The sequence below is a fragment of the Salvelinus namaycush genome, chromosome 4 (assembly GCF_016432855.1).
Source record: "Salvelinus namaycush isolate Seneca chromosome 4, SaNama_1.0, whole genome shotgun sequence".
In the NCBI taxonomy this organism is placed as follows: domain Eukaryota; kingdom Metazoa; phylum Chordata; class Actinopteri; order Salmoniformes; family Salmonidae; genus Salvelinus; species Salvelinus namaycush.
In genome coordinates, this window is record NC_052310.1 from 48,088,349 (window position 1) to 48,115,082 (window position 26,734).

Here is a 26,734-nt window from a genome sequence, read left to right on the forward strand (position 1 = left end):
CCGGAATTCTTACTGGTTGGTAGGTGATCAAATACTTATGTCATGCAATAAAATGAAAATGAATTACTTAAATATCATACAATGTGATTTTCTGGATTTTTGTTTTTTTGTCTCACAGTTGAAGTGTACCTATGATAAAAATTATAGACCTCTACATGCTTTGTAAGTAGGAAAACCTGCAAAATCGGCAGTGTGTGTGTGCATCTATCAGTTACATATACATGTCAGTACATGCACACAACAAGTAGGTCACATGGGGGAGAGGTGTTGTGCCGTGAGGTGTTTCTTTATTTGTTTTTTGAAATCAGGTTTGCTTTTCGTTTGCGCTAAATAAGACGGAAGGGAGTTCCATGCACTCGTGGCTCTGTATAATACTGTACATTTCCTTGCATTTGTTCTGGACCTGGGGACTGTGAAAAGACCCCTGGTGGCATATCTGGTGGGGTAAGTGTGTGTGTCAGTGCTGTGTGTAAGTTGACTTTGCAAACAATTTGGAATTTCCAACAGATTCATGTTTCTTATAAAAACAAGAAGTGATGGTCAGTCTTATCTCAACTCTTAGCCAAGAGAAACTGGCATGCATGGTAATATTAGCCCTCTCACTACAATGATGAGCAAGACGTGCTGCTCTGTTCTGGGCCAGCTGCTGCTTAACTAGGTCTTTCTTTGCAGCACTTGACAATATGACTGGACAATAGTCAAGATAAGATAAAACTAGAGCCTGCAGGACTTGCTTTGTGGAATGTGGTGTCAAAAAAGCGGAGCATCTCTTTACTACGTACAGACCTCTCCCCATCTTTACAACCATTGAATCTATATGTTTTGACCATGACATTGCGTGCAGACACACAAACAAACACACACACAGAAAGGACCATATGAATATTGACGTAGTATACTTCTTGTATTCAATATGATCTTGTATTCATATTGTGAATGTTATTTATTAATGTACCTCATAGCATCTTCCTGTTTAGGTTGCACACAACTCTTAGAGGAAGTGGTAAAATATAAAAAATGTATGTTATTTATTTTGCAGCACACCAACACATTCCTTTCTGTTTCAGCCAATTTTGAAAGAGTGTCACCACCAAGTCATTAGCTTTAATAGCATCAGACTGTGCAATGTTCTTTACGAGCTAATGCCATGTAAATTTCTTCTTCACTTCCTGAATGGTTGACACGGTGTGGCATATTGTAGAGTTATCACTCCTTATACACTATATAAATTAATAAGACGGGCTGTACCAGAGATCTTTGAAATGTCATCCCCTCTTTCTTTCTCTTCTCTCCTCGAGGTTGTCTGTGAAAGTAAAGTGCACATGATGCTGCTGTGATCACCTTAAGGAGGGAACGACAAAGGAAAACTATTTTTCAATCAGCCTTGTTTGATGCTGGCAATGTATTTTATTATACAACTTGGAATACACAACATGTTAGACTTGGAAGAGAAAAAAGGAGAGGGTGCAATGTTGAACTCATTTGACTTAAAACCTGTCAAAATACAGTAATTGGCTATTTACACAAAAATTACATAAGATTTGATTGACCTTCTAATTAGGAGAGTGGGAGATGAAATTATCTACTTACAAATACTTATACAGTGGGGCAAAAAAGTATTTAGTCAGTCACCAATTGTGCAAGTTCTCCCACTTAAAAAGATGAGAGAAGCCTGTAATTTTCATCATAGGTACACTTCAACTATGACAGACAAAATGAGAAAAAAAATTCCAGAAAATCACATTGTAGGATTTTTAATGAATTTATTTGCAAATTATGGTGGAAAATAAGTATTTGGTCACCTACAAACAAGCAAGATTTCTGGCTCTCACAGACCTGTAACTTCTTCTTTAAGAGGCTCCTCTGTCCTCCACTCGTTACCTGTATTAATGGCACCTGTTTAAACTTGTTATCAGTATAAAAGACACCTGTCCACAACCTCAAACAGTCACACTCCAAACTCCACTATGGCCAAGACCAAAGAGCTGTCAAAGGACACCAGAAACAAAATTGTAGACCTGCACCAGGCTGGGAAGACTGAATCTGCAATAGGTAAGCAGCTTGGTTTGAAGAAATCAACTGTGGGAGCAGTTATTAGGAAATGGAAGACATACAAGACCACTGATAATCTCCCTCGATCTGGGGCTCCACGCAAGATGTCACCCCGTGGGGTCAAAATTATCACAAGAACGGTGAGCAACAATCCCAGAACCACACGGGGGGACCTAATGACTGACCTGTAGAGAGCTGGGACCAAAGTAACAAAGCCTACCATCAGTAACACACTACGCCGCCAGGGACTCAAATCCTGCAGTGCCAGACGTGTCCCCCTGCTTAAGCCAGTACATGTCCAGGCCCGTCTGAAGTTTGCTAGAGAGCATTTGGATGATCCAGAAGAAGATTGGGAGAATGTCATATGGTCAGATGAAACCAAAATATAACTTTTTGGTAAAAACTCAACTCGTCGTGTTTGGAGGACAAAGAATGCTGAGTTGCATCCAAAGAACACCATACCTACTGTGAAGCATGGGGGTGGAAACATCATGCTTTGGGGCTGTTTTTCTGCAAAGGGACCAGGACGACTGATCCGTGTAAAGGAAAGAATGAATGGGGCCATGTATCGTGAGATTTTGAGTGAAAACCTCCTTCCATCAGCAAGGGCATTGAAGATGAAACGTGGCTGGGTCTTTCAGCATGACAATGATCCCAAACACACCGCCCGGGCAACGAAGGAGTGGCTTCGTAAGAAGCATTTCAAGGTCCTGGAGTGGCCTATCCAGTCTCCAGATCTCAACCCCATAGAAAATCTTTGGAGGGAGTTGAAAGTCCGTGTTGCCCAGCAACAGCCCCAAAACATCACTGCTCTAGAGGAGATCTACATGGAGGAATGGGCCAAAATACCAGCAACAGTGTGTGAAAACCTTGTGAAGACTTACAGAAAACGTTTGACCTCTGTCATTGCCAACAAAGGGTATATAACAACGTATTGAGATAAACTTTTGTTATTGACCAAATACTTATTTTCCACCATAATTTGCAAATGCATTCATAAAAAATCCTACAATGTGATTTTCTTTGAATTTTTTTTCTCATTTTGTCTGTCATAGTTGAAGTGTACCTATGATGAAAATTACAGGCCTCTCTCATCTTTTTAAGTGGGAGAACTTGCACAATTGGTGGCTGACTAAATACTTTTTTGCCCCACTGTAGATAACAGCAATACACTATATATTTAAGCGATAATGCCTGGGTGGGTGTGGTATATTTAAGCAATAATCACCAAGGTGGTGTGGTATGTGGCCAAATTACCATGGCCAAGGGCTGGTCTTAAGCACGACGCAATGCGGAGTGCCTGGATACAGACCTTAGCCGTGGTATATTGGCCATATACCACAAACCCCCGAGGTGCCTTATTGCTATAATAAACTGGTTACAAAAGGAAATTAGAGCAGTAAAGATAAACATTTTGTCATACCCGTGGTATATGGTCTGATATACCACAGCTGTCAGCCAATCAGCATTCATGGATGGAACCACTCAATTTATAATGGCTGGGTGGTTTGAGCCCTGAATGCTGATTGGCTGACAACCATTGTATATCAGACCGTATACCACAGGGTGTTAACCAGTTTAGAATAGCAATAAGGCACCTCGGGGGTTTGTGGTATATGGTCAATATACCACAGTGCCTTGCAAAAGTATTCATCCCCCTTGGCGTTTTTCCTATTTTGTTGCATTACAACCTGTAATTTATATGGATTTTTATTTGAATTTCATATACTGGACATACACAAAATAGTCCACATTGGTGAAGTGAAATGAAAAAAAATTACTTTTTTTTTTTTTTTTTATCGTGCGTGCATATGTATTCACCCCCTTTGCTATGAGGGGTGAATAAGATCTGGTGCAATCAATTACCTTCAGAAGTCACATAATTAGTTAACTTCTTGCGACTACAGGGGGTGCTGTTCCGAATTAGCATTTTGTCGTCTCCAAATTAAACTGCCTAGTACTCAATTCTTGCTCGTACAATATGCATATTATTAATTATATTGGATAGAAAACACCTTCTAGTTTCATACAACGTTGAAATGATGTCTGTGGGTGACCCAGAACTCTTTCTACAGCGAAATCCATGACAGACAGTGAAAGGTCTGAGAGCGAAGCTCTGGTTTCAGATCAGTTTTTAAGGTCTCTGTCTATCCTATGGAACGACACGAACTGCACCCGCCTTCCCCTGGATGTCAGTAACCAATGAGAAGTGGAATGGGCCTTCTCCGTAGCTCTCAGAGGTTATAAAAGACCAAGGAGTGAGAGTAGCCCCCCTTTCGACGCTCGCCCTTACGCAGGAAGGGACCTCCGGACGCCATTTTCACAGGCTCGGTTATCAACTTGAAATGTATCCGTCTGTAATTTAATTCGATATAGGACTTAGAAACATCATAAGGTAGTTAATTTAAACCGTTTTATAGCAATTTATATCCGTTTAGTGCGATTTTGAGGAATTTCTTTGTTGTGCACTCTGAAACTTTGGACACGTTTTGGGGTCCCGTTCGATCGTTAGTGGATATTTCGAAGGACAGAGGACATCTATCGACCAAAAGACGTTTATAACATAGAAAGGATACATTGCCCAAGAATATGATGGAAGAACAGCTCAAAGTAAGCAATATTTAATATGATAAATTGTTGTTCTGTCGAAATATTTTAAACGCATATTTCGCCATTTTGTTTGGTATAGCTTCACTTGGCGAACCCTGTATTGAAAAGTAAGGATAATTTTACAAATGTAAATCAGCGGTTGCATTAAGAACTAATTTGTCTTTCGATTCCTGTCAACCCTGTATTTTTTAGTCAAGTATATGATTAGCTTTCAATTAAACTAGATCACTCTGATAGATGACGTCAGACATATTGAGGCTTGATTTCCTAGTATTTTTATTGTGTAACCACGGTTTTGTATGGCTAAATATGCACCTTTTCGAACAAACTGTATATGTATGTTGTAAAATGATGTTACAGGAGTGTCATCGGAAGAATTCTGAGAAGGTTAGTGAAAAAATTAATATCTTTTGGCGGTGATTACGTTATAGCGCTCTTTGGCTGGAATCGATGCTCTGGTAACGTTTGCACATGTAGTATGCTAACTTATCGATTTATTGTGTTTTCGCTGAAAAACGCTTAGAAAATCTGAAATATGGTCTGAAATCACAAGAACTGGGTCTTTCCATTGCTATGCTTTGTCTATTTTTATGAAATGTTTTATGATGAGTAAATTGGTCATACACGTTGCTCTATCTAGTAATTCTAGTCGATTTGTGATGGTCGGTGCAATTGTAAACTGTGATTTCTACCTGAAATATGCACTTTTTTCTAACAAAAACTATCCTATACCATGAATATGTTATCAGACTGTCATCTGATGGTTTTTTTTATAGGTTATTGGCTATCAATATCTTAGTTGAGCCGAATTGGTGATAGCACCTGAAGGAGTAAGAAACTGATGGAGTTAGAATAGTGGTGTATTTTGCTAACGTGTTTAGCTAATAGATTTACATATTTTGTCTTCCCTGTAAAACATTTTAAAAATCTGAAATGGTGGCTTTATTCACAAGATCTGTATCTTTCATCTGGTGTCTTGGACTTGTGATTTAATGATATTTAGATGCTACTATCTACTTGTGAAGCTATGCTAGCTATGCTAATCAGTGTGTGGGGGGTGGGGGGTGATCCCGGATACGGGGTTGAGGTTCGGTAAAGGTTAAATTAAGTCCACCTGTATGCAATCTAAGTGTCGCATGATCTGTCACATGATCTCAGTATATATATACACCTGTTCTGAAAGGCCCCAGAGTCTGCAACAACACTAAGCAATGGGCACCACCAAGCAAGCGGCACCATGAAGACCAAGGAGCTCTCCAAACAGGTCAGGGACAAAGTTGTGGAGAACTACAGATCAGGGTTGGGTTATAAAAAAATATCTGAAACTTTGAACATCCCACGGAGCACGATTAAATCCATTATTAAAAATGTAAGAATATGGCATCACAACAAACGTGCCAAACCTACCAAAACTCACGGACTAGGCAAGGTGGACACTATCCCTACGGTGAAGCATGGTGGTGGCAGCATTATGCAGTGAGGTTGTTTTTCATCAGCAGGGACAGAGAAACTGGTCAGAATTGAAGGAATGATGGATGGCACTAAATACAAGGAAATTCTTGAGGGAAACCTGTTTCAGTCTTCCAGAGATTTGAGGCAATGACAATGACAGGACAATGACCCTAAGCATACTGCAAAATCAACACTCGAGTAGTTTAAGAGGAAACATTTAAATGTCTTGGAATGGCCTAGTTAAAGCCCAGACCTTAATCCAATTGAGAATCTGTGGTATGACTTAAAGATTGCTGTACACCAGCAGAAACCATCCAACTTGAAGGAGCTGGAGCAGTTTTGCCTTGAAGAATGGGCAAAAATCCCATTGGCTAGATCTGCCAAGCTAATAGAGACATACCCCAAGAGACTTGCAGCTGTAATTGCTGTAAAAGGTGTCTCTTCAAAGTATTGACTTTGGAGGGGTGAATAATTATGCACGCTCAAGTTTTCTGTTTTTTTGTCATATCTTGTTTGTTTCACAATAACAAATATTTTGCATCTTCGAAGTGGTAGGCATATTGTGTAAATCAAATGATACAAACCCCCCAAAAATCTATTTTAGTTCCAGGTTGTAAGGCAACAGAATAGTTTCGTAAGCCACTGTAAAAGGGCTGTGTCGTGCCTAAGAACAAATAAAATGTGAACTTTATTTGTCACGTGCGCTGAATACAACAAGTGTAGACCTTACCGTGAAATGCTTACTTACAAGCCCTTAACCAACACTGCAGTTCAAGAGGAGTTAAGAATATATTTATCAAATAAACTAAAGTAAGAAATAAGTAACACAAGTAACACAATTAAATAACAATAACGAGGCTATATCCTGGGGGTAGCGGTACTGAGTCAGTGTGCGGGGGTACAGGTTAGTTGAGGTAATATGTGCATGTAGGTAGGGTGAAGTGACCATGCATAGATAATAAACTACCAGGAGCAGCAGTGTACAAAAAAAATGGTGGGGGGAGGGTCAATGTAAATTGTCCAGTGGCCATTTGATTAACTGTTCAGCAGTCTTATGGCTTGGGGGTAGAAGCTGTTAAGGAGCCTTTTGGTCCTAGACTTGGCGCTCCGGTACCGCTTGCTGTGCGCTAGCAGAGGAAACAGTCTATGACTTGGGTGGCTGGAGTCTCTGACAATTTTATGGTCTTTCCTCTGACACCGCCTATTATATATGGCTTGGATGGCAGGAAGCTTGGCCCCAGTGATGTACTGGGCCGTACGCACTACCCTCTGTAGCGCCTTACGGTCAGATGCTGAGCAGTTGCCATACCAGGCGATGATGCAACCGGTCAGAATGCTCTCGATGGTGCAGCTGTAGAACTTCTTGAGGATCTGGGGACCCAGGCCAAGGTTTATGTCGAGCCCTCTTCACAACTGTCATGGTGTGTTTGGACCATGATAGTTCGTAGGTGATGTGGACACCAAGGAACTTAAAACACTCAACCTGCTTCACTACAGCCCGTCGATGTTAACAGGGGCATGTCCACGATCAGCTCCTTTGTCTTGCTCACAATGAGGGAGAGGTTGTTGTCCTGGCACCACGCTGCCAGTTCTCTGACCACCTCCCTATAGCCTGTCTCATCAGTGACTGTTGTGTCGTCAGCAAACTTAATGGTGGTGTTGGAGTTGTGTTTGGCCATGCAGTCGTGGGTGAACAGGGAGTACAGGAGGGGACTAAGAACACAGTGTTGAGGATCAGCGTGGCAGACATGTTGTTGCCTACCCTTACCACCTGGGTGTGGCCCATCAGGAAGTCCAGGATCCTGTTGCAGAGGGAGGTGTTGAGCCCCAGCTTCCTTAGCTTAGTGATGAGCTTCGAGGGCTCTATGGTGTTGAACGCTGAGCTGTAGTCAATGAACAGCATTCTCACATAGGTGTTCGTTTTGTCCAGGTGGGAAAGGGCAGTGTGGAGTGAGATTGATATTGCGTCATCTGTGGATTTGTTGAGGCGGTATGCGAATTAGAGTGGGTCTAGTGTGTGAGCCATGACTACCCTTTCAAAGCACTTCATGGCTACCGACGTGAGTGCTACGGGGCGGTAATCATTTAGCCAGATTACCTTCACTTCCTTGGGCACAGGGACTATGGTGGTCTGCTTGAAACAAAGGTATTATAGACTCGGTCAGGGAGAGGTTGAAAATGTCAGTGATGACACATGCCAAGTGGTACGCGCATGCTTTGAGGACATGTCCTGGAAATCCGTCTGACCCCGCGGCTTTGTGAATGTTGACCTGTTTTAAGGTCTTGCTCATATCGGCTACCGAGAGCGTTATCACACAGTCATCCAGAACAGCTAGTGCTCTTGTGCATGCTTCAGTGTTGCTTGCCTCGAAGCGAACATAAAAGGCATTTAGCTCGTCTGATAGGCTCGCATCACTGGGCAGCTCGCGTCTAGGTTTCCCTTTGTAATCCATAATAGTTTTCAAGCCCTGCCACATCCAACGAGAGTCAGTGCCAGTGTAGTAGGATTCAATCTTAATCCTGTATTGACGCTTTGCTTGTTTGATGGTTCGTCTGAGGGCATAGCAGAATTTATTGTATGCGTCCTGATTAGTGTCATGCTCTTTGAAAACGGCAGCTCTAGCCTTTAGCTCGATGCGGATGTTGCCTGTAATCCATGGCTTCTGGTTGGGATATGTACGTATGGTCACTGTGGGGACAACGTCGTCGATGCACTTATTAATGAAGCCGGTGACTGACATGGTATACTCCTCAATGCCATTGGATGAATCTCGGAACATATTCCAGTCTGTGCTAGCAAAACAGTCCTGTAGCATCCGCGTCATCTGACCACTTCCATATTGAGCGAGTCACTGGTACAGTGGGGCAAAAAAATATTTAGTCAGCCACCAATTGTGCAAGTTCTCCCACTTAAAAAGATGAGAGAGGCCTGTAATTTTCATCATAGGTACACTTCAAATATGACAGACAAAATGAGAAACAAAAATCCAGAAAATCACATTGTAGGATTTTTAATGAATTTATTTGCAAATTATGGTGGAAAATAAGTATTTGGTCAATAACAAAAGTTTCTCAATACTTTGTTATATACCCTTTGTTGGCAATGACAGAGGTCAAACGTTTTCTGTAAGTCTTCACAAGGTTTTCACACACTGTTGCTGGTATTTTGGCCTATTCCTCCATGCAGATCTCCTCTAGAGCAGTGATGTTTTGGGGCTGTTGCTGGGCAACACGGACTTTCAACTCCCTCCAAAGATTTTCTATGGGGTTGAGATCTGGAGACTGGCTAGGCCACTCCAGGACCTTGAAATGCTTCTTACGAAGCCACTCCTTCGTTGCCCGGGCAGTGTGTTTGGGATCATTGTCATGCTGAAAGACCCAGCCACGTTTCATCTTCAATTCCCTTGCTGATGGAAGGAGGTTTTCACTCAAAATCTCACGATACATGGCCCCATTCATTCTTTCCTTTACACGGATCAGTCGTCCTGGTCCCTTTGCAGAAAAACAGCCCCAAAGCATGATGTTTCCACCCCCATGCTTCCCAGTAGGTATGGTGTTCTTTGGATGCAACTCAGCATTCTTTGTCCTCCAAACACGACGAGTTGAGTTTTTACCAAAAAGTTCTATTTTGGTTTCATCTGACCATATGACATTCTCCCAATCTTCTTCTGGATCATCCAAATGCTCTCTAGCAAACTTCAGACGGGCCAGGACATGTACTGGCTTAAGCAGGGGGACACGTCTGGCACTGCAGGATTTGAGTCCCTGGCGGCGTAGTGTGTTACTGATGGTAGGCTTTGTTACTTTGGTCCCAGCTCTCTGCAGGTCATTCACTAGGTCCCCCCGTGTGGTTCTGGGATTTTTGCTCACCGTTCTTGTGATCATTTTGACCCCACGGGGTGAGATCTTGCGTGGAGCCCCAGATCGAGGGAGATTATCAGTGGTCTTGTATGTCTTCCATTTCTTAATAATTGCTCCCACAGTTGATTTCTTCAAACCAAGCTGCTTACCTATTGCAGATTCAGTCTTCCCAGCCTGGTGCAGGTCTACAATTTTGTTTCTGGTGTCCTTTGACAGCTCTTTGGTCTTGGCCATAGTGGAGTTTGGAGTGTGACTGTTTGAGGTTGTGGACAGGTGTCTTTTATACTGATAACAAGTTCAAACAGGTGCCATTAATACAGGTAACGAGTGGAGGACAGAGGAGCCTCTTAAAGAAGAAGTTACAGGTCTGTGAGAGCCAGAAATCTTGCTTGTTTGTAGGTGACCAAATACTTATTTTCCACCATAATTTGCAAATAAATTCATAAAAAATCCTACAATGTGATTTTCTGGATTTTTTTTTTCATTTTGTCTGTCATAGTTGAAGTGTACCTATGATGAAAATTACAGGCCTCTCTCATATTTTTAAGTGGGAGAACTTGCACAATTGGTGGCTGACTAAATACTTTTTTGACCCACTGTATTTCCTGCTTTAGTTTTTGCTTGCAAGCAGGAATCAGGAGGATAGAATTATGGTCAAATTTGCCAAATGGAGGGCGGGGGAGTGCTTTGTATGCATCTTTGTGTGTGGAGTAACGGTGGTCTAGAATTGTCTTTCCTCTGGTTGCACATGTGACATGCTGGTAAAAATGTGGTAAAACTGATTTAAGTTTGCCTGCATTCAAGTCCCCGGCCACTAGAACCGCCGCTTCTGGATGAGCATTTTCTTGTTTGCTTATGGCCTTATAGAGTTGGTTGAGTGCAGTCTTAGTGCCAGCAACGGTCTGTGGTGGTAAATAGACAGCTACGAATAATATATATGAGCACTCTCTTGTTAGATAGGGTGGTCTACAGCTTATCATAAGCTACTCAGGCGAGCAATACCTTGAGACATCTTTAATATTAGACATCACTCACCAGCTGTTATTGACAAATAGACACACAACCCCACCCCTTGTCTTACCAGACGTAGCTTCTCTGTTCTGCTAGTGCATGGAAAGACCCCGTTAGCTCTACATTATCCGTGTTGTCATTTAGCCACGACTCAGTGAAACATAAGGTATTACAGTTTTTAATGTCCCGTTGGTAGGATAATCTTAATCGTAGGTCATCAATTTTATTTTCCAATAATTGCGCGTTAGACAGTAGGACGGATGGCAGTGGGAGTTTACTCGCTCGCCTGCGGATTCTCAGAAGGCAGCCCGAACTGCACCCCCTTTTCCTCCGCCTTTTCTTTACGCAAATGACGGGGATTTGGGCCTGTTCCCAGGAAAGCAGTATATCCGTCTCGTCGGACTTCTTCCAGGTCATGGTGAGTAGTAAGTGTTCTGATGTCCGGAAGTTATTTTCTGTCATAAGAGATGGTAGCAGCAACCTTATGTACAAAATAAGTTAAAAAAACAAGTTACACACAATGCAAAAAAACGAACTAAATATCACAGTTGGTTAGGAGTATGTAAAACGTCAGCCATCCTCTTCGGCGCCATCTTAATGTTTCGTGCCTAAGAACAGTCCTTAGCCGTGGTATATTTAAGCAATAAGGCACGAGTGGGTGTGGTATATGGCCAATATACCATGGCTAAGGACTGTTCATATTCCTTAGTCGTGGTATATTGGCCATTATAAACTTGGTGGTTTGAGCTCTGAATGCTGATTGGCTGAAAGCTGTTGTATATGAGACCGTATACCACGGGTATGACAAAACATTTATTTTTACTGCTCTAATTATGTTGGAAACCAGTTTATAATATCAATAAGGCACCTCGGGGGTTTGTTGTATATGGCCAATAGACCACGGCTGTCACGATCGTCAAAGGGAGAGAGAGAGGACCAAGGCGCAGCGCGTGAAAAATACATCTTCTTTTTATTTTAAGAAGGAAAACGAAACAAAACAACAAACAGACGAACGTGAAGCTATCAAAAGACTAAGTGCAAACATGCAACATAGACACAGACAATTACCCACAAAAACCTAGTGCCTATGGCTGCCTTAAATATGGCTCCCAATCAGAGACAATTAATGACATCTGTCTCTGATTGAGAACCCTTCAGGCAACCATAGACACAGCTAGACTTCTATACTAAACATAAACCCAACTACTCTAATAAACCCCCTAACCTTACAACCACCCTAGACACTACAAAAACACATACATTCACCATGTCACACCCTGACCTAACTAAAATAATAAATGAAAACAAAGATAACTAAGGCCAGGGTGTGACATAACCCCCCCCTTAAGGTGCGAACTCCGGGCGCACCAGCATAAAGTCTAGGGGAGGGTCTGGGTGGGCGTCTGTCCACGGTGGCGGCTCTGGTACTGGTCGTGGTCCCCACCCCACCATAGTCACTACCCGCTTTCGTAGCCTCCTCCAACTGACCACCCGCCAACTTAACCCCACTGGATTAAGGGGCAGCACCGGACTAAGGGGCAGCACCGGACTAAGGGGCAGCACCGGACTAAGGGGCAGCACCAGGATAAGGGGCAGCACCAGGATAAGGGGCAGCACCAGGATAAGGGGCAGCACCAGGATAAGGGACAGCACCAGGATAAGGGGCAGCTCCGGACTGAGGGACGGCAGCTCCGGACTGAGGAACGGATCCTGGCTGGATGACGGCTCTGGCGGATCCTGGCTGGACGGCTCTGGCGGATCCTGGCTGTACGGCTCATGGCTGGCTGACGGATCTGGCTGCTCATGGCTGGCTGACGGATCTGGCTGCTCATGGCTGGCTGACGGCTCTGGCAGATCCTGTCTGGTTGGCGGCTCTGGCAGATCCTGTCTGGTTGGCGGCTCTGGCAGATCCTGTCTGGTTGGCGGCTCTGGCAGATCCTGTCTGGTTGGCGGCTCTGGCAGATCCTGTCTGGTTGGCGGCTCTGGCAGATCCTGTCTGGTTGGCGGCTCTGGCAGATCCTGACTGACGAATGGCTCTAGCGGCTCCTGACTGACTAACGGCTCTGACGGCTCGGGACAGACGGGCGGCTCTAATGGCTCGGGGCAGACGGATGGCTCAGACGGCGCTGGGGAGACGGATGGCTCAGATGGCGCTGGGGAGACGGATGGCTCAGATGGCGCTGGGGAGACGGCTGGCTCAGATGGCGCTGGGGAGACGGATGGCTCAGATGGCGCTGGGGAGACGGATGGCTCAGATGGCACTGGGCAGATGGATGGCTCTGGCCGGATGAGGCGCACTGTAGGCCTGGTGCGTGGTGCCGGAACTGGAGGTACCGGGCTAAGGACACGCACCTTCAGGCTAGTGCGGGGAGAAGGAACAGGGCATACTGGACCCTGGGGACGCACATTAGGCCTAGTGCGTGGTGCCGGAACTGGTGGTACCGGGCTGGGGACACGCATCTCAGGGCTAGTGCGGGGAGCAGCAACAGGATGCACAGGACTCTGGAGACGCACAGGAGGCTTAGTGCGTGGTGCCGGAATTGGTGGTACCGGGCTGGAGACACGCACCATAGGACGAGTGCGTGGAGGAGGAACAGGGCTCTGGAGACACACTGGAAGCCTGTTACGTGGTGTAGGCACTGGTGGAACTGGACTGGGGCGGGGAGGTGGCGCCGGAAATACCGGACCGTGCAGGCGTACTGGTTCCCTTGAACACCGAGCCTGCCCAACCTTACCTGGTTGAATGCTCCCCGTCGCCCGACCAGTGCGGGGAGGTGGAATAACCCGCACCGGGCTATGTAGGCGAACCGGGGACACCATGCGTAAGGCTGGTGCCATGTATGCCGGCCCGAGGAGACGCACTGGAGACCAGACGCGTTGAGCCGGCATCATGGCACCTGGCTCAATGCCCAATCTAGCCCTACCAGTGCGGGGAGGTGGAATAACCCGCACCGGGCTATGAACACGTACAGGAGACACCGTGCGCTCTACTGCGTAACACGGTGTTCGCCCGTACTCCCGCTCTCCACGGTTAGCCTGTGAAGTGGGCGCAGGTCTCCTACCTGCCCTCGGCCCACTACCTCTAAGCCTCCCCCCAAGAATTTTTTTGGGCTGACTCACAGGCTTCCTACCGCGTCGTCGTGCTGCCTCCATTCGCCGGTATCCCTCCTCGCACTGCGCCAGAGAATCCCATGCGGGCTCCGGCACTCGCCCTGGGTCGATCGCCCACCTGTCGATCTCCTCCCACGTTGTGTAGTCCAGATTACGCTCCCATTGCCATTCCTCCTTGCGCTGCTCCTGTTGCCGCTTATCACGCTGCTTGATCCTGGATTGGTGGGTAATTCTGTCACGATCGTCAAAGGGAGAGAGAGAGGACCAAGGCGCAGCGTGTGAAAAATACATCTTCTTTTTATTTTAAGAAGGAAAACGAAACAAAACAACAAACAGACGAACGTGAAGCTATCAAAAGACTAAGTGCAAACATGCAACATAGACACAGACAATTACCCACAAAAACCTAGTGCCTATGGCTGCCTTAAATATGGCTCCCAATCAGAGACAATTAATGACATCTGTCTCTGATTGAGAACCCTTCAGGCAACCATAGACACAGCTAGACTTCTATACTAAACATAAACCCAACTACTCTAATAAACCCCCTAACCTTACAACCACCCTAGACACTACAAAAACACATACATTCACCATGTCACACCCTGACCTAACTAAAATAATAAATGAAAACAAAGATAACTAAGGCCAGGGTGTGACAACGGCTAAGGTCTGTGTCAGGCATTCCATGTTGCGTCGTGCTAATCAAAGGTCCTTAGCCGTGGTATATTGGCCATAAACCACACCCCCTCGTGCCTTATTGCTTAAATATACCACAGCTAAGGACTGTTCTTAGGCACGGCACAGCCCTTAGCTGTGGTATATTGACCATATACCACAAACCCCTGAGGTGCCTTATTACTATTTTAAACTGGTTACCAACATAAATAGAACAGTAAACAACAGTATTTTTGCGTCATACCCATGGTATTTTGTCTTATCAGCAATCAGCATCCAGGACCCAAACTACCCGGTTTATAATATGTAATATATAGCAATAACTCTGAGTAGCACCACCTCCTGCTAATGCTTCTGCCTCTGTAAGTGACAAGCTATAAAGTTCCACACTGTTTCGAATGCCCCATGCAGCATGACATTGTGAGTGCTATGTGTTGTGACAGGGATGTAGGCAACCGTTTTGGCCAGGTAATCTCCAGGCCTTGTGTTCTCCGCCTGTGTGTCCCCCTGGTCCCTCAGATGCCTTTGAGCCAGACATGCTGTCATCAGGAGAAGAGGGGTTATCTCTGTCAGTTCTCAGCCCCCTGGGCCTCAGCGCTAACTAGGACATGGAGGCAGCAGGGAGGTCTCATGTCTCATTCATCAGCCACCACGACCAGCTGTGATAATCTAAATCAAATCAAATCAAGTTGTATTTGTCACATACACATGTTTAGCAGATGTTATTGCAGGTGTACCGAAATGCTTGTGTTTCTTCCTCCAACAGTGCAGTAATATCTAACAATTCACAACAATACACACAATACGCACAACCTAAAAGTAAAATCATGGAATTAAGGAATATATAAATATTAGGATGAGTAATGTCGGAGTGGCATAGACTAAAATACAGCAGAATAGAATACAGTATATACTTATGAGATGAGTCAAGCAAAAATATGTAAACATTATTAGAGTTACTAGTATTCCATTATTAAAGTGGCCAGTGATTAGGGAGGAAGTCAGAGACCTGGCCGGGTGGTGCCAGAATAACAACCTATCCCTATTTCCAGTACCTGGTTGACTGGGAGGGTTATGGCCCGGAGGAGAGGTGCTGGGTCCCCACTAGAGACATCCTGGACCCAGCCCTCATGCCATCCACCGCCGGCACCCCAGTCAACCAGGTAAGGTACGCGCCCAGGTAGGACGCCAGGTGGCGCCCCTAGTGGGGGGGGGGGGGGGTACTGTCACACCGTGATTTGATTGTTCTTTGTATCCATAGAGCCAGTTCTTTTTTCCTGTAGTCAACCCTGCAGTCAGAAATTGGGAGAACACTCATTTAGAATGCTTGAAGCTTTAACAGTATGTGTGTGTTTTTGTGTGTTTGTGGGGGTGTGTTTGTGCACACAACTGTTAAACTTCAGGAATATTGATAAGAGGCAGTCGACCTACAGTACATACACATTACAATCAAAGCATAGTATGCCTGTAACTCAATGCACTGCTTTTTAAATGGAAACATCTTTCTTTAGGGACAGATTTGAGCAAATTTTAAAAATTGTGATTAATCATGATTAGCTACAAAAAAATCTTGTGAATAATCACAATTACTTATTTTAATTATTTGATAGCTCTAATTATAATAGATCACCATATATATTGTGCAGCTCAAAAGTAGTGGGTAATTAAAGTAGGCCTATGTGATAGAGCAAACATTACAATGGTTAACTATAAAGTGCTTGTCTATTTCTGACAGATGATTTACTACAGATTTTTGTCTCACTATGTTAATGTAAAATACACATTCCTAATCAAACCTTTTTAATCCTGTCTTTGGGTAGTGTAATGTGTTTTATTTCTCTCCTCCACCGTGCCTGCTGCTGTTTCACAGATAGTGTCAACAACTGTTTCTATTCAAACATTTTGCTGGTGGTTACCACGGAAAATCAGTCATATCATCCCTGTTCTTCTTGACTCTGGCTGTCACGCAACGCGCCTCCCTCTAATCCATCACACACAGACTCAGATGTCACCTCCTCTCTTTTTGTAGAAAAAACTAATCCTGTTTGACTCCGTCATCCATCCATATAGAGCAAACAGTGTCAACCACCGCCCTCTGTGTGGTTTGGCTGATGATTTAGAGAGAAGGATACCTTGTTACGCCCTCCCTCATACATCAATCAACGATTGGTAACTGATCCTGTCTTGTATTGAAAAAAGTGGAAGACTGTCCAAAATTGTTATCAACAATTGCTGAAGATTGAAGCAGCAATACATCTCTTTTACTCTGCAACCTTGTTCCGATTCTTCAACACTTTTCAGTTCTTCTCTTTCTCTCTCCCTCTCTCCTCTCCATCCATTCTCTACTTCAGCTCTCCGAACATTGCCTTTCTCACCAGTTAAACTTCATATGAACCCATTCTGCTCTGACTTTCTTCAACAGTGACTGTAGAACAGCAAAACTGAAAGCGCGAACAAGTACAAACAGTGTAGTTATTCCCTCTGTAAGGCAATCAAACAGGCAAAACGTCAGTATAGAGACATAGTGGAGTCACAATTCAACGGCTTAGACACGAGACGTATGCGGCAGGGTCTACAGACAATCACAGACTACAAAGGGAAAACCAGTAACGTCTCGGACACCAACATCTTGCTTCCTGACAAGCTATACACCATCTTTGCCAGCTTTGATGATAACACAGTGCCACCGACTTGGCCCGCTACCAAGGACTGTGGGTTCTCCTTCTCCGTGGCCGACGTGAGTAAGACATTTAAGCGTGTTAACCCTCGCTGCCGGACCAGACGGCATCCCTAGCCGCTCAGACCAGCTGGCTGGGGTGTTTACGGACATGGTCAATCTTTCCCTATCCCAGTCTGCTTCAAGATGTCCACCATTGTTCCAAAGAAAGCAAAGGCAACTGAACTAAATGACTATCGCCCCGTAGCACTCAATTCTGTCATCATGAAGTGCTTTGAGAGGCTTTAAAGACCATATCACCTCTACCTTACCTGACACCCTAGACCCACTTCAATTTGCTTATCGCCCCAATAGATCCACAGACGATGCAATCGCCATCACACTGCACTATCCAATCTGGACAAGAGGAATACATATGTACATAAAAATGATGTTCATTGACAATAGCTCAGCATTCAACACCATAGTACCCTCCAAGTTCATCATTAAGCTCGGGCCCTGGGTCTCGACCCCGCCCTGTGCAACTGGGTCCTGGACTTCCTGACGGGCCGCCCCCAGGTGTTGAAGGTAGGAAACAACACCTCCACTTCACTGATCCTCAATACAGGGGCACCACAAGGGTGTGAACTGGAAACCACATATCCTGAGGCTGCATTTATTGTAGCTGGGGATTTTAACAAGGCTAATCTGAAAACAAGGATCCATAAATTTTATCCGCATATCGAATGCACGACCCGTGCTGGAAAAATTCTGGATCATTGTTACTCTAACTTCCACGACGCATACTAAACTCTCCCTCGCCCTCCTTTCGGCAAATCTGACCACGAATCTATTTTGTTGCTCCCAGCCTATAGATAGAAACTAAAACAGGAAACGCCTGTGCTCAGGTCTGTTCAAAGCTGGTCCAACCAATCTGATTCCACGCTTCAAGATTGCTTCGATCATGTGGACTGGGATATGTTCCGGATAGCGTCGAACAACAACATTGATGTACACGCTGATTCAGTGAGCGAGTTTATTAGCAAGTGCATCTGTGATTTTGTACCCACGGCGACAATGAAAACCTTCCCCAACCAGAAACCGTGGACTGATGGCATCATTCGCGCAAAACTGAAAGCGCGAACCCCTGCTTTTAATCAGGGCAAGGCGACCTGAAACATGACCCTGGGTCTCGACCCAGCCCTGTGCAACTGGGTCCTGGACCTTCTGACGGGCCGCCCCCCCCGGGTGGTGAGGGTAGGAAACAACACCTCCAACCCGCTGATCCTCAACACTGGGGCCCCACAAGGGTGTTTTCTCAGCCATTTCCTGTACTCCCTGTTCACTCATGACTGCGTGGCCATGCACGCCTCCAACTCAATCATCAAGTTTGCAGACGACACTACAGTGGTAGGCTTGATTACCAACAACAACGAGATGGCCTACAGGGAGGAGGTGAGGGCCCTCGGAGTGTGGTGTCAGGAAAATAACCTCACACTCAACGTCAACAAATGAAAGGAAATGATCGTGGACTTCAGCGCCTCTTCAACCTTAGGAGGCTGAAGAAATTTGTCTTGTCACCAAAAACACTGACAAACTACAGATGCACAATTGAGAGCATCCTGTCGGGCTGTATTACTGCCTAGTACGGCAACTGCTCCGCCCACAACCGCAAGGCTCTCCAGAGGGTAGTGAGGTCTGCACAACGCATCATCGGGGGAAAACTACCTGCCCTCCAGGACACCTACACCACCCGATGTCACAGGAAGGCCAAAAAGATCATCAAGGACAACAACCACCCAAGCCACTGCCTGTTCACCCCGCTATCATCCAGAAGGCGAGGTCAGTACAGGTGCATCAAAGCTGGGACCGAGAGACTGAAAAACAGCTTCTATCTCAAGGCCATCAGACTGTTTAACAGCCATCACTAACATTGAGTGGCTGCTGCCAACATACTGACTCAAATCTCTAGCCACTTTAATAATTTAAAAATGGATGTAATAAATGTATCACTAGTCACTTTAAACTATGCCACTTTATATAATGTTTACATACCCTACACTACTCATCTCAAATGTATATACTGTACTCTATACCATCTACTGCATCTTGCCTATGCCGTTCGGCCATCGCTTATCCATATATATTTTTATGTACATATTCTTACTCATTCCTTTACACTTGTGTGTATAAGGTAGATGTTGTGAAATTGTTAGATTACTTGTTAGATATTATTGCATGGTCAGAACTAGAAGCACAAGCATTTCACTACATTCGCATTAACATCTGCTAACCATGTGTATGTGACCAATAACATTTAATTTGATTTTGATTTACCATCTAAGTTGTCAGTACCAGGTGGCTTGGATCTTTGATCCTTGATGACCTTATTTATAGATAGCAACAAAAAATATCACCTCTTCCACACCCACTTTGCAGAACTCAAAACTACCGTGCTTAACTTTCATTATTTGGTCCGTTATGTATGAATATGAAGCAATTTGCTAATCTTGTCAACAAAAAAGTTATTAAAGTGATTGGCAATATCAAAGGGTTTTGTTATGAACAGGCCATTTGACTCAATGAAGGATGAAGCCGAGTTCACTTTTTTGCATAGAATATAATTTAAATTACTTCAGAGCTTTTTACTAGCATTCTTTATATAATTGAACTTTGTTCCATATTATAGTTTCTTCTATCTTTTCTTTAGTTTAGATTTCTCAATTTACTGTATGTTTGCCAGTCTGCTGTGTTGTCACACTTATTTTCTATTCTTTTTGCCTCATCCCTCAGCCATCATTTTTTCTAATTCATAATCTATGGTGATTTGGCAGTTCTAACAGTCAGTTTCTGGATGGGCACGTGCTTATCAGTAATTGTAAGAAGCCGTTTCATAAAGTCAGGTTGGTCCTCATTACACACATTAGAAGAACAAATATTGTTCACATCTTTTCGACATGGGATTCTTTGCAAAACCTGTTGTATGATCACTTATACACAATTTTAGGTCCAGTCTTTGGAACTTAGTTTTTTCTAGATATGGCTATTATATTCACTGCATCCGATGGGGGTGGATACTACTTTAGAGCAGATTCATGCGGCATTAGTAAAGATGTGATCAGTATACGTGGATGATTTAGTTCCTATTCTGTTTGTAAATACCCTGGTAGGTTGCCTGATAACCTGTACCAGATTGCAGGCATTGGTTACAGCTTGAATCTTCTTTTTGAGTGGACAGCTTGATGACAACCAGTCAATATTTATGTCATCCAGAACATATACCTCTCTGTTGATATCACATACATTACACATACATTGAGCATTTTACACATATAGTCCAAGTACTGACTTTTAGTACTCAGTGGTCTATAGCAACTTCCTATAAGAATGGGCTTTAGTTGAGGCAGATGAACCTGTAGCCATATTACTTCAACATCATCTGACATGAGATCCTCTCTCAGCCTAATAGGAATATGACTCTGGGCATACATGGCAACTCCTCCTTCATTTGCATTTCTATATTTCCTATATATTCTATAACCACATATAGCTACTACTGCATCATCAAATGAATTATCTAAGTGTGTTTCACCAATGGCCAGAATATGAATGTCTCCTGATGTTAATAAGTTGTACATTTCATGAACCTTGTTTCACAGGCTACATACTTTAACAATATGGGCTATGTTTAGTACTTTTCTGGGTTGCTTGTTTGTTTTTAGTGCTATTCTGAGAGGCTGATCCAAGGTAGACATGTCAGTGACATTTACATTTGAGGCTATGGTACTAAGGGAGCTGTCAACAGTAGGCTTCTTCCTAAGGCAGACAGTTTCAGTGCAAACAGTGGAATTAAATTCTATGGGCGTATGATTATTGCTGACAATATCCTCGAAGTTAACAGTTAAACGAACATAAATTAGGTTACTTACATTGACTTTACTTATTTCTCTGGGGTATAATACAATTTCTATATCCTCTGTTGCTTATTATGACAGGGAGGACTGGAGCGCTACCAAACCCAGACCGTCAGTCTCTTAAAGGGATACTTCATGATTTTGGTAATGAGGCCCCTTATCAGATAAACTCGTGGATACCATTGTTATGTCTCTGTGTCCAGTATGAAGGAAGTTAAGAGGTAGTTTCGCGAGCCAATGTTAACTAGCATTAGGACCATTACTGTAAGGCTATGGGTATCTGCTGCTAGCATGCTAGCAGATACCATAGACTTCCAGTCATTGCACTAACACTAGTTAGCAATTGCGCTGGTGCTAGTTAGAAACGTCCTTCAAACTGCACGCAGAGACACAAAAATGGTATCCACGAGTTCATCTGACTCTGAGTAAGTAGATAATGGGCCTCATTGCCAAAATCCAGAAGTATCCCTTTAAGCAGTTTGCTATGTTGTTGGAGATAATCCTGGACCCTTCTCTTTTGAAGATGATGAAATATTGCCGCTCCAGAATTTCCCATATGTGTTTAATTGGGTTGAGATCTGGTGACTGAGATGTGCGCGGGCGCACACAGACACGCACACACACAGGTGTGGTTCGTATGTTAATTAATAAGCAATTAACCAACCATCATGCTTAGGATCATGTATACAAATGATCAGTTGTCCATTATTTTGGCTACCATGGCTAGAAGAAGAGATCTCAGTGACTTTGAAAGAGGGGTCTCAAAGGAGCATAGGGGGTTTAAAGTGTGTGTGTGTCTCAGTCACCAGATCTCAACCCAATTTAACTCCTATGGGGGATTCCTTAGACAGCATTTCATCATCAACAAAACACCAAATTATGGAATTTCTCATGAACGAAGGGTGTTGCATCCCTCCAATATTGTTCCAGAAACTTGTAGAATCTATGCCAAGGCGCGTTGAAGCTGTTCTGTGGTAGCCCAAAGCCCTATTAAGACACTTTATGTTGGTGTTTCCTTTATGTTGGCAGTTACCTGTATGTGTCTACTAGTCAGAGCTAGCAGATTAGTAATGGTAGAGGCAAGTGATCATGTGTGCTGTTGGGGGGAGGGAGGAAGGGAAAGATGGCCAGATAAGAGTACAGAGGCCCAGTCCTTCTCCAAGTCGCAGAGCTTCTCAGCATACATGTCTAAAGCTTAAAAAAGTGTTTTAACTCCTAATTAAATCTCTATGGTGATCACCAGGATTTCTTGATTTATATATCATGATAGATTAATAACGTTGACTGAGCGGCATATTGAGGATCATTTAGCTGTCAGACAGGCTTGATTTGATTAATGTATTTAGAGGATGTGTGCCATTGAAATACATATTTTTGGTTTCCATGCTTAAGTAGGTCACCTCGGGACAGTAATAGGAGCTTTGGTGGTGTTTTCCTCCCAAAGTGTATGTCCACACTGAATGCATAAACAGCTGATCTCCTTAACACATTCATTCCATCTGATATAGAGCTCTGTAATGATGGCTTTGACCTGCACTGAAATTGTATTATACAGTAATACACAGTCCAGAATGTTAGTCACACACTGTGTTAGAGTGCCACCAGACTAATCAACAAACTCAAAGGGTACCCCAACGTTCTTCCCCTGCATACCAAAACTTGTTCTCTCCACATTAAAATATGAAGACCTAGCGCTTAAAGCTCTGTGCTTTTCTTTCAAACAACTAGTCTGTGGTCATTTTTGTCTTGTAGCAAAATGGCTCCATCAAGGTCACTGCAGGGTCAAGTGATGTCACAGCAGTCATCTGTGGTGGAACGTTCTAACAGGTCAAGACAGGAAGGATGATCCTGGACGTGAGGTCATAACTCCATGAATCCTACAGCATATTCCACCCGGTTAATGCACAACAGCCCCTCATGAATATCCATTATTTACAGTTGTTTGTATGACTCATACTGTAGTGTTTCTGCTGTATAAAAATGGAGGTGCCTCTTTCTAAAAGCAGTAAAGCACACACCTACTGAATTATCCATGAGGTGTGGTGCTTGTTGCATAACAGTTATGTATTTCTCAAAGGAATTGATGAGTTTGGACAGTGAGATAAATAGGGTGAAAGGGCCAAAGCAAGTGAGATAAATCGACACAAAGGGAAAATTAAATAGAGGGAGTAAGTGAGACAGACAGACAGCTAACGAGAAACATAGGCAGGGAGATGGAACGTCTGAAAGAGAAAACCAAACTTGGACAGATCGAAAGAGAGAGACCGAGAGATAGAGAAACACAGATAAGTTTGACCCCGTCAGTTGTCTCATTACTGTGGTGTTTGATCCGAGTGCTGGTTGTCTGTCACATCAACATTGACCGCTGTCCTGCTCCTGAGTCAGACCAGCAGCTCTAGGTCTCATCACTATTGATCTGACCGTTCACAGGTCATCCCCAGTCTGACCCTGAACGCATTCCTCTCATCCATCACCCTTGCCTGCACACATGATTAGGGAGGTTCCTACCCACAGCTTTATGGTGTACGTTCTGGGATTCTAAGAAATTGAAGGAGAGTTTTTATTTTGTCAATTTTCCAAAGGAACTGATAGATATCGGACATTAGTGATGATCCCCAATCCATTTTCAGCTGAAAATGTATTGAAAACCTGACCTTGAGAAGAGTGTTTATTGCATGTATTTCTTAATGTGTATATTGATTAATCATACTTAGTTGTCACACAAAATGTACCTAGTCCTATAATTCATATGTGAATCCGCAGCTTAAGACAAGTTCATAGTGGGAATTTACAAAATAATTCTTAGATTTATTTTATGGTTTTAACCATGAACCCTCCCACCCCACCCTCTCTTTTTTTGTCGCAGGAGGTGAGTGACACAGAAATCATGGAGCTGGTCCACAGTTCGTTAGGCCGAATGACCGTTATACGGCAGATCTTCCCTCTGTGGAGAGACACCAACATCCGCTGCATGAGGAACAACCACCGCATCTCCTCTCTGCTCTGTGACCCCCAGGAGGGCTACCTGCAGTCCCTGGAGGTCAGTGTGAAGGATAGGACTTTATTACTCTATTTGACCATCAGCCCCGTCACCACCCTGTCATCACCGTAACACTGCATCCACACCTTCACAGAATACTTTGTCATTCACCCAACATCACCCCATATATTGACAAGACATGACGATAACCATGACAAAAGCATTTCTGAAGGTCGGCGAGAGCGATTTGCCTGTCAGCGCTGTCACAACATTGAACATCATCATCATTCTAACACTGTCATTTCCTTCACACATCCCTCCAATGTTAAACACCTCAGTCTGTCACCATCACTATTCTGACACTGGATTACACAGGAACACAGATTTCTAATGTTAAAAATGACTTAGAAATGTTCTCCGTAGTCATCTAGTGTGCATTGACCGTGACTTACTATTCAAACTCCATAGCTAGCATAGAACACTGTTTAGGACAGATGGTAAAATCATGTGGTATTATTTTAGACTTTATCTCTCAATTATTAATGTGAAAAAAGGTGAAGCACTGGCTAATGCCAAGTATTTGTAAGAGAAAAAAAAAGCACAGGCAAGTGCTTTTCATTTCTGATATAGACGTGTTACCTGTGCTGGGTAAAGCACTGGCCACTTATCTATCCCCTTATCTATCCCCTTTCAAATCATGATCATGATACGTTAGTACACCAGACTTACTTTCTTAGGATTCATCAAGTGATGCATAAAGCCTTAAGTACAACAGCCAGACCATCATAAAGCTTTATTGATAACAAATGCTTTAGGTGTTGTAAGTGGGCATTTCCGTCTCTTCATGGTGATGTATCCTAAATAGGTATACAAATGTATAAAATGGCAATATCCTTCTTTACATATTTGGGTATTATTCTACACACTGGTTATTTTTATATAGAGTAGAGTTCAGTAGAGTTCAGTACAGTAGAGTATAGTACAGTAGAGTACAGTACAATACAGTGTACTCAACTCTAGTGTGCTCTACTGTGTACTGTACCAAACTCTACTGTACAGTACTCTACTGCACTATACTTTTCTTTACTGTACTGTATTTTACTGTGCTGTACTGTACAGAACTATACTCTACTTTTCTTTACTGAGCTGTACTTAACTATACTTTCCTGTACAAACATTTGAACCCAACTGTGGTTTGTTACTAATATGATTTCCCATTGTACCCAATTTAATTGCAGAAATTCCATTACTGATCTTTTGGAAAATGTCGTTAACGATTTGGTAATGGTATTTCAAGTTTTAACCACTTAATATTTCATAAACAAAATTTATATCAGTAAAAACACTATACCTAATTGATAGGTCTACCTTTTAAGTTCGGTGAACTGTCATTATCCTCCCTCCTCAAGAGGGAGAGACATTTTAAAATAACTTAAAGATATGTGGGTTTTTGGTAACGGAATTTCAAGGCCCAAGGCAAAGTTTCTTAAACCTACAGAAGACAGAAAAAAGTATCCAAAACAAAATATACAGTGCCTTCAGAAAGTGTTCACACACCTTGACTTTTTCCAATTAATTAAAAATGAAAAGCTGAAATGTTTTGAGTCAATAAGTATTCAACCCCTTTGTTATGGAAAGCCTAAATACATTCTGGAGTAAAAAAGGCTTAACAAGTCACATAATAAGTTGCATGGACTCATTCTGTGTGCAATAATTGTGTTTAACATGACTTTTTGAATGACTACCTCTCTGTACCCCACACATACAATTATCTGTAAGATCCCTCAGTCAAACAATGAATTTCAAACAAAGATTCAACCACAAAGACCAGGGAGGTTTTTCAATGCCTTGCGAAGAAAGGCACGTATTGGTAGATGGGTAAAAAGAAAATGCATACATGAAATATCCCTTTGAGCAGGGTTTCCCAACTGGCGGGCCGAGTGGTTTTATTTGCCCCCTCCAAGTTTTCTGATAAAAAATAAAAAATAAAACAACATACATTTTTGGGGGGACATAAAAACACCAGGAAATCAGCTCCAAGTGATTTCCACCATGATCGGGAGTCCCATAATTCACCTTTCAGCAGGACAATAACCTAAAACACAAGGCCAAATGTACGCTGGAGTTGTTTACCAAGACGACATTGAATGTTCCTGAGTGGCCTAGTTACAGTCTTGACTTAAATAGGCTTGAAAATGTACTGCAAAACTTGATAATGGCTGTCTAGCAATGATCAACAACCAACTTGACAGAGCTTGAAGAATTGTAAAAATAATAATGTGCAAATATTGTACAATCCAGGTGTGGAAAGTTCTTAGAGACTTACCTAAAAAGACTCACAGCTGTAATCAATGCCAAAGGTGATTCTAACATGTTTTGACTCAGGGTTGGGAATGAATACTTATGATA

At 43.3% G+C, this 26,734-nt stretch overlaps 1 protein-coding gene across 1 annotated transcript in view; it reads left to right on the top strand.

Annotated features, from left to right (window-relative positions):
- LOC120046575 (glutamate receptor ionotropic, delta-1-like) overlaps nucleotides 1-26,734 on the top strand; it is a 419,872-nt gene that overhangs the window by 310,877 nt on the left and 82,261 nt on the right. The window contains exon 6 of the mRNA XM_038991931.1: nucleotides 24,212-24,385. Within this exon, the coding sequence (XP_038847859.1) occupies nucleotides 24,212-24,385 (174 nt within the window). The remainder of the gene's footprint in view (nucleotides 1-24,211; nucleotides 24,386-26,734) is intronic.